At 52.6% G+C, this 8,481-nt stretch overlaps 1 protein-coding gene across 1 annotated transcript; it reads left to right on the top strand.

Moving 5' to 3' along the window:
- The first annotated feature begins 1,633 nt into the window (after positions 1 to 1,633).
- Atp1b2 (ATPase Na+/K+ transporting subunit beta 2) lies at positions 1,634 to 7,850 on the top strand. The gene is made up of 7 exons (XM_021212306.2): positions 1,634 to 2,330; positions 4,049 to 4,177; positions 4,476 to 4,580; positions 4,682 to 4,887; positions 5,102 to 5,158; positions 5,958 to 6,056; positions 6,169 to 7,850. Exons 1-7 carry the CDS (start codon positions 2,219 to 2,221, stop codon positions 6,331 to 6,333), a joined length of 873 nt encoding a protein of 290 aa, XP_021067965.1. The 5' UTR covers positions 1,634 to 2,218; the 3' UTR covers positions 6,334 to 7,850.
- The last annotated feature ends 631 nt before the right edge of the window (positions 7,851 to 8,481 follow it).

Raw genomic sequence — 8,481 nt, 5'->3', positions numbered from 1 at the left:
CCTCCTCCCCCCTCCCCCCACCTCCTCCCCTCTCTTCCTCCTCCTCCTTCTTCTGAGTTAGGGTTTAGTTATGCTGTCCTGACTGACCATGAACTCCTGACCTTAATCAATCCTTTTACCCCAGGCTTCCAAGTAGCCAAGTCCAGATATGGTCTTCATGCCTGGAACATCCATTGAACTTAATGATGTCATTTCACAATGCTAGAATTACTTCTGTGATACTTGGAATAAAATTGGAATTACAGTCAGACATAGTCATGAACACCTATAATTTCAGCAGAGGAAGGCAACCCTGGTGCTGGATATGGTGGTACACACCTGCAATCCCAGTATTCAGCATTCGAATCAGCCTTGGCTACCTCAGACCAGTGTCCCAGACCAGCCTCGGATAAACAGGATCCTGTCTCAAGAGAAGAAAAACAAAACCCAAAACAAACAAATAAACAAAAACATTACTAGAATCACCGAGAGTAATAAAATATCATAGTAGCATATTTTTACAAACCCAGAATGTGGGAGGCAGAGGCAGGGACATCTCTTCAAGGCTAGCCTTGTGTACAGGATCCACATGGTAGAAGAAAAGAGCCGATTCTTATAAGTATGGGCAGTGGTGTTCCTGCCACAGAAAGAAGTAAAGATAATGGCCCCTCTTCTTCTTCTTCTTCTTCTTCTTCTTCAAGATTTATTTATTATTATATGTAAATACACTGTAGCTGTCTTCAGACACACCAGAAGAAGGTCAGATCTCACTACGGATGGTTGTGAGCCACCATGTAGTTGTTGGGATTTGAACTCAGGACCTTCAGAAGAGCAGTCAGCGCTCTTAACTGCTAAGCCATCTCTACAACCCGCCCCTCTTCTTTTTAAGCTATTGGACTGCAACATCAATCCAAGGGAACCCGGCTTCCTCAGAGCTGGGGCATCAGGTGTAGGAGCTCCAGCAAACCTGGACCCGAGATGAGACCTGTCGGTGGGGGGCTGGAAGGCAGCAGACCCATGCAGACCTGGTTGTAAATCAGGGACACAGAGAAATTCTGGGGCCGCAGACAAGTGTGGGAAGATGTCAGGGACCCTGGTCATGGAGAACAGGTAGGATGGACAAAGGAGCGAGTGGAACCGAGAAGGGCGTCCTGTGGTGGCTTCTATCGCTCTCTGTGTTCTAGTTTCTAGGCTCTTTCTTGGTGTCTGGCGCTTGCTTTTCTTTATTCCTCTCACATTCAGCCCTCTGTTCCGGAGGCTTTCGAAGTGACTCTATCTTAGTCTCTAAATTCCCTGCCCCGGGCCCCCCACTTTTGAGTACGTATCAGCTTGTCTTTCAGTTTGAGCCTCTCAGGGGGTAATCTCTTCTTCAGCTCTACCCAGACTCACCCTCTGTCTTCTTTTCCAATCTTGCTTCAGTACTGTACCTGGGGTCTGGGGTAGGGAAGAACCCGCTAGGACCAAAAAAAAAAAAAAAAAAAAAAAAAAAAAGCGCCAGGGGGCGTGTCCAATTCCTCTTCATTTGCATATGCATGAGGTCTCCTGAGCGAGCAACGAAGAGGCGGGGTTCCTGAGGGGTGGGTGGGAAGGGGGCGGACACCCTCAGAGTCACAGAGTATAAAGACTGTGCGCAGGAATCGCTCTCCCCGCACTGCTGAGGAGCGGAGCCTCCGGTTGGGGGGGCCCTATCCTTGTCTATTCCCCCCCTAACTGCTTGTCCCCGCCCCAGCTCCCACTGGCTGGGCCAACTGTGGTGTGGCTGTCGCCGTTTGTCGGAAGAGCCTTAATCGGCCACCTGCCGCGTTCTACAGCCTCTTTGCATCTTGGATTTCGGGGCGGCTCCCTCCCCCATCTTTCCCTGCTTCTTTGCACCCCGCTTTTTCTGCGTTTCTCTCGAATTTTGGAGCCGTCTGGTTTTGCACCCCTTTTTGTTTTGCTTCTAGGCGGTGTGTGGGGTGAAGGTGCCTCGGCATCCCTTCCCCTGGTTATCTTTCCCTGTTTTGACAGCCCCCCCTTTCTATCGCAGTCGGGGGGCCTAGCCTCGGCGCACCTCCGCCGCACTGCCAGCAGACCACAGCGCGTGGCCGTGCACCCCGGAATTTGCAGCAGCTGCATATCTGACTGGAGTCTCCCTGCCTCTCTCCCGCGCGCATTCGGTGCGTGGAGGGCTTCAGCGCGCGACGCCCCGGCTTCTCTGCAGCCCCCAGCAGCGCGCCGGGACTCGCCCCGTGCCTCCAAGATGGTCATCCAGAAAGAGAAGAAGAGCTGCGGGCAGGTGGTTGAGGAGTGGAAGGAGTTCGTGTGGAACCCGCGGACGCACCAGTTCATGGGGCGCACCGGGACCAGCTGGGGTACGCGGGGCTGGCGCGGGAAAGGTGGTGGCTGACCGCTCGGCGCCGCCTTTGGGGCTCAGGGTCCCGCGGGCGTCGCCCCAGCTCCCCTGCCGGGTCCCTGGCGTCCAGCCCCCACTGTCGGGCTTTGGATCGGGAGGGGCCCCGAATCAGCGGTCTAATCTCTCTGACTGGCCGCTGCGGAGGCGGAGAAAGTAGGTCACTGCCGCCTGCCCGCCCCCCGCGGTGCCCCCTCGGGCGGGGGGTCGCGGGCTCTGCGCGCGTGTCCGAGCCACGGCTCTCCCGCTCCGGCTCAGGCCCTGTGGCTGCACACGGTCATCATCCCTCTCCCCGAAGAGTGCCCTAACTCTCCCTCTGGCTCTCACTAGCTAGCCAACCTCGTTTATTTTTAGCTCTCACCCACCCGCTTGGACCCTGGGAACATTCATGAGGAGGCGGATCTGGCAGGGGGGTCTTGGGGGGGGGCGTTCTTAACAGCGGAAGTTGTTTGTCTGTATTCCACCATTGGGCGTTTGGAGCCCTCTGTGGCTGCTTTGTGGGTGGGGGGCTGCCGGGAGGGATGGTATTTTTCCAGGCTTGAGGTTTTCAGATGTCAGAGGGTGGAGGGAGAAATGGTCACTGTACTGAGATGGGTTCATCCTCAGGCAGGGTGTTTACATGGGACTCAGATGTCCTGGAGGAACTCTCTACCCTTATCTCATGGGTGTGCAAAGGACTTATGTAGTCAGGGGCTGTTGATGGGTACCGGGTGAGGTGAGGGTGACTGACAGTCTTGCAAAAGACAGTGCCAGGCTGGAGAACTGAAGCACAAGGGATTCTGTGTGACATAATTTACGACATATCCGCATTGATTGGACACAGTCTTCATCAGACCACCCACCTGAGGCTTAGGGGACCATGAAAGGAGGTCAATGCAGCCCTTGTCCTCAAGGAACCGAAGACCCTCTGGGATGTGAAGGATCAATGGATGGATGCCTGGGCTACTCAGAAGCCTCCACAGAGGAACTGTGTCTTCTTAGGTGGGAAGACTGAGAGTTCAGGGAGATTGGAACAGCATGTCCTCCTCATGGGAGGCTTAGGGTAGGAGTCGTGAGAGGTGATGTCCAGGGAAGGCTTCTAGGGGATTCTGTCTTCTCCTTGACTCTGGCCAAAATCCTGTGAGTTAAAGGTGGGGGTGACTGCTGGGCCATTAGCCCCTCGTTTCAGGGACTGCTTCCTCAGGGCGAGAAAGAGACAGACAGACAGACAGATCTTGCTACTTGAGTCCTCTGAGGTAATAAGAATTTGGCTGAGAATGCTGTCCAGTGTACCAGGTTACAGATCCTTGTGCTCTAAGACAGCTCTAGGCTCGGGTTCCGATACAGCAGGAACAGATGCTGCCTTTTCAGGACCACGCAGGGTTGAGAAGTTGGAAATGCATCATTAGACGCAGAATGACAGTGGCCTATTCTTGGAGTTGTCACAACAACTACAGTTTAGGTCTCTTGTGGCCTCCAAAAGGTCAGACTTCACTGTGCCCCAGGAGGAGTCTGGGAGTCAGGGCTGGAGCTGGACCCTGCCTGTTTCCAGCTTGTTTCCTTTAGCTCCCAGGGGAAGGCCCTAAGATATCCTGTCCTGTCGCTCCTTGGCCTATCCCCGTACACAGCTTGAGGGGAAGGAGGATGAGAGGGGTTGGTGGAAGATCTGGGAGCTGCTGACTCTTAGTTCCTCTACCCTAGCCTTCATCCTCCTCTTCTACCTCGTCTTCTATGGCTTCCTCACGGCCATGTTCAGCCTCACCATGTGGGTAATGCTGCAGACCGTCTCCGACCATACCCCCAAGTACCAGGATCGACTGGCCACACCAGGTGAGAGGAGAGTTTCCCCTTACCCCTCACGTGAACTACTGTGTCCTCAAGGCCTCACAAGGAACGTATAATTCTTCCCAGGAGTTGGATGGGGGAGTTCTTGAACTTGGCTCTCCTTCCCATGCCCTGCAGCTGGGAGTCATGTGGTGGCAGATGCCACAGGAGATTGCTCTCCCAGGAAGGCAGTTTCAGATCTTTGCCCCCACCTGATTCTGGTGTTCTTCATATCTGTCCGTTTCTCTTGATGTGTTCTCTTCATCTTTTGTGACTCCCCGGGCTTCACTCCTGTTGGCTCTAGGCTTGATGATTCGACCCAAGACTGAGAACCTTGATGTCATTGTCAACATTAGTGACACCGAAAGCTGGGATCAGCATGTTCAGAAGCTCAACAAGTTCTTGGAACGTGAGTGTGGGGCTAGTCCAGGACCTTGGGGGAAGGAATCCAGGACCCTAGAAGTGAAATATCAGGCCTCTGACCTTCTCTGTCCACCCCCCCCCCCCCAGCTTACAACGACTCCATCCAAGCGCAAAAGAATGATGTCTGCCGTCCTGGGCGATATTATGAGCAACCCGATAATGGGGTTCTGAACTATCCAAAACGTGCCTGCCAGTTCAACCGGACCCAGCTGGGCGATTGCTCTGGCATTGGGGACCCTACCCACTATGGTTACAGCACCGGGCAGCCCTGTGTCTTCATCAAAATGAACCGGGTACTCATGACATCGGTCCCCCGGGGAGGATGGAGGAGGGAGCTAGGGCCACCATCTGTTTACTAATGTGTCCTTTCATTGGGGTTAATGGGCATTAAAGAGATTTTTGGTAGTTTGTTTTAAGAGGTGGGGCTATTGGGAGCTAAACCCCGGAGCTGAAAGGCTAGACGCCAAGATGTGGCAACTTCTTCTAAATCCTCCCTCCTTTCTCTAGGTCATCAACTTCTATGCAGGGGCAAACCAGAGTATGAATGTGACCTGTGTTGGGAAGGTGAGTGTGGGGGCCCTCCCTACCTGCCCACCTGGTTAGACTTCCTGGTTTCCGAGTGCTTCACCCATATCTCCCTATCTTTTTGTGCTTTCAGAGGCCCCAGCACTATAGGGACAAGGGGGTAAGACTGGGCGCCTATGCAGTTTTAGATCTAAGAGGCTCTTAGCACTATTGCTTCTCTCTAGGATAAAGAGAGCCTGCTCTCCCAGAGATAGATAGACCTATCCCTTCTTGCACCAAAGCCCTGGCTGTCCCGGTTCCTTCCCTGTCAACCTTCTTTTACATCCCAGTTGTCTGGGTTTCTTCCACTCTCCCATCATGCCTTGTTTCTCAGTTCCCCCAGTCTGCTAGCTGCTGCTCAGTTAGCAACCTTTGCTCCAACTAGTTGTCCTGGGAACCCTGTACCCGACTCTGTCCTCTCTAGGAACTCTCCTTCTTCCCACTGAGCCTTGATTGTTTATCTGTTCTTTCTTGGCTCTGCTCCAGAGACCGATTCCCAAGGACGGGGTAAGAACTTGGGGGTTGCTGGTGGAGTTCGAAGGCCCTCACCATGTTGTCAGCACCCTTAGAAGACCTAGTCTGATGGGAGATAGGCCACCCCTATCTGGAGACATGCAGATAGGAACACGTGTGCATGCGCACACACAAATGCACACACAGCTACTGAGCAGATGCGCAGCTCAAAGAAAACAAATTTGACAGGGATAATTTGGGATGAAGAAGGTATGAGGAAAGTCTTGTGAGTGCTTCCCAGGTGCCCGCTGTTCCTCTCCCCTTAACCTTCCTGCAACCCCCACAGAGAGATGAAGATGCTGAGAACCTTGGCCACTTCGTCATGTTCCCTGCCAATGGCAATATTGACCTGATGTACTTTCCCTACTACGGCAAAAAGTTCCACGTAAGTCCCACCGCAGAAGGTCCTTGACGGTGGCTCCTGAATGACCAAATGGGCTTCTTGGGAAAGAGGCCAAGGTACCAGAGGCTTAAGTCTTTTTCTTCTTCTGGCCCAGGTAAACTATACACAGCCCTTGGTGGCTGTGAAGTTCCTGAATGTGACCCCCAACGTGGAGGTGAACGTTGAATGCCGCATCAACGCTGCCAATATTGCCACAGACGATGAGCGGGACAAGTTCGCCGGCCGCGTGGCCTTCAAACTCCGGATCAACAAAACCTGAGGCTCCCCACCCCCACCCGCCCACACTTTCCTGTGGATGCTTCTGGAATGTCCTTGACCCTGCCTGACCCCTCCCTCACCCACCCCAAAGGTATTTTTTATAACAGAGCTATGACTTGTCTGAGCCTCACACCCTCTCCTCAACTTCTCTACCTAGCCTGACGTCCACACAATTTCCAACATCTTCCAACCTTAGCTTAGCCAGAGACAGAGAGGAGTCAGGAGTTTTCTAGGTCGGGAGCTGGAGCTGTCACTTAGCGACAGAAGACTTGCCTAGCATGCACTTGCGTGCACGAGGGCCGGCACTGTTGGAGGTTTTCTAGTTTGAGCTTATGAATGAGATGCCCTTACAGCTCCTGTTTCAGTTTCTACTCCCATCCCCTGAGAGTTATAAGAAATGGTCTCATCCACCAGCCTCTACCCCACAGATCCCTCACCCTGGTTCAGTCATTTGCTTCCCAGGGGTGATCACGTCTTCCTCCCTTTACAAGACTCTAGCCACTTTTCTTTTATCTCTTCACACTTCTGTCCCCATAGCCAGTATCTTGGTGGCTTTGACTTCTGGTTCCTCCAGCAGTTCTACCCTCTCCTCTCCCTGATCCCTCTCCCTCTGAAAAGCTGCCATTTGTAGCTCAGTACAAGTTGGTTCTGTGGCCTTTTCCGTCCTTCCTGGTACATCCTGCTTCTCCAGTTGTGACTCTAAAGGACGACTGGAAGAGAAGTCTTTAATTCTTCTAGAAAATTCTCTAGTAGGCCTAGACTTCTAACTTCTTCCTGGTCCCTCCTGTCATCCAAACGGCTCCTACTCAGGCGGGCTTGACCTGCTCTGAATATCCACTTTGTTTTTTAACTGATGGCTCCCTTCCCCCACTGGCCTTCCCAGAATATCTTTCAAATTCTCCTTCCCAGGGAGCTCTGGGGGAGGGGCCGCTGTCTTGGCTCTATCCCCAGCGGCCACCTTGGAAACGTCAGCTGGCTGGGGGGGACTCCCTGAGCCCAGATCTACCCACCCCCATCCTCTCTCTGGCTACTCCTTGCAAGTTGCTACCCGGTCACTAAGGTCTTCCCTTTCTGCATGCCAGCCTGAAAGCGTCAGACACCCTCCTCCAGCTCAGCTCTGAGTTTCTTGGCTCCGCCTCCTTCAAACTCTTTTTGCCTTTAAAAAACAAACAAACAAACAACCCTATAACATCCCTAGACTGTTACGAAAGAGCCCCCCCGCTCCGAGTTTTCGTCCATCACAGCAGCATATCCCTCTAGTCTCTGCTTCTCTTTATCCTTCCTAACCTTCCTCCTGTTCACCGCAGCCCCCACGTCCCGCCCTCCAGTGGCTCCTTCCCTCGTCCCTCCCGCTGGATCTGTCTCTTCCCTTTGGGTATCCAGGTCTTCCTGTCCCTTCATCTTCCCTGTGGTCTCCTTCTGCAGTTATTTAATGCCTGTGTCAGATCTACTGTAAAAAGAGGATAAAGTACAATAAACTGAGAGCGATTATATATATAAATGTATATCATACACAGAGCCCTGTGTGTGCTTGTCTTTTTCTGAGAATTTGGAAGAACTCCGAGAAACGACTGGAGGGTGGATTCGGGTGATACTGGGTTACCACGCCTTGAGCAGGGGCTTTCATTTTGATCTCTGCCCTCCAGTGGCCAAACTGTCAGTTCCCTTCCCTTTCGGTGTCATTAAGCGGATGCCGTGTGTGGAGGTTTTATAAAGTGCCCGTGTGGGTTTTAGGCACCGTGTACACACTTAGGAAAGCGGCAGAGTCCAGTCCGTGGCCCCAGTTTAACAGACACAAAAGAAGCGGATGAGAAACTTGTCGCACAAGATAGACCTGTGTGCTCCAAGGAGAGCCAGCTGGTAGACAGTGGTGTATCGGTCTATCGCCAGGGACTCCAGGGGGAAGGCACCTGGGCTGGGACTTCAGCTTAGGAGACCCGATTTGAAAATGCTTTGAGACAATTCATTGACTAGATGAAGCTGATTCCAACATATAAAAACTAGGAACTGTAGGATTTAATTTTTTTTTTCTTTTGTTTTTCAAACTTAAGGTATTTCTCCTGCTTCAGCTCTCTGAGTGCTAAGGTACATCACGGTACCCAGCCAGGATCCTGATCTATAGAGGGAAGGAATGTATTCTCCGTAGCTG

This window comes from Mus pahari, chromosome 14 (genome assembly GCF_900095145.1).
Source record: "Mus pahari chromosome 14, PAHARI_EIJ_v1.1, whole genome shotgun sequence".
NCBI classification, from domain to species: Eukaryota; Metazoa; Chordata; class Mammalia; order Rodentia; family Muridae; genus Mus; species Mus pahari.
Note: the sequence above shows the minus strand (reverse complement) of the source record. Positions and strands in the feature narration are given on the sequence as shown.

Excerpts from the sequence above, each read along its gene's own strand:
- Atp1b2 (XM_021212306.2), top strand. The coding sequence starts at position 2,219 with ATGGTCATCCAGAAAGAGAAGAAGAGCTGCGGGCAGGTGGTTGAGGAG. Across the intron at positions 4,581-4,681 it reads GCTCAACAAGTTCTTGGAAC|CTTACAACGACTCCATCCAA; the intron begins GTGAGTGTGGGG and ends CCCCCCCCCCAG. Across the intron at positions 4,888-5,101 it reads TCTTCATCAAAATGAACCGG|GTCATCAACTTCTATGCAGG; the intron begins GTACTCATGACA and ends TCCTTTCTCTAG.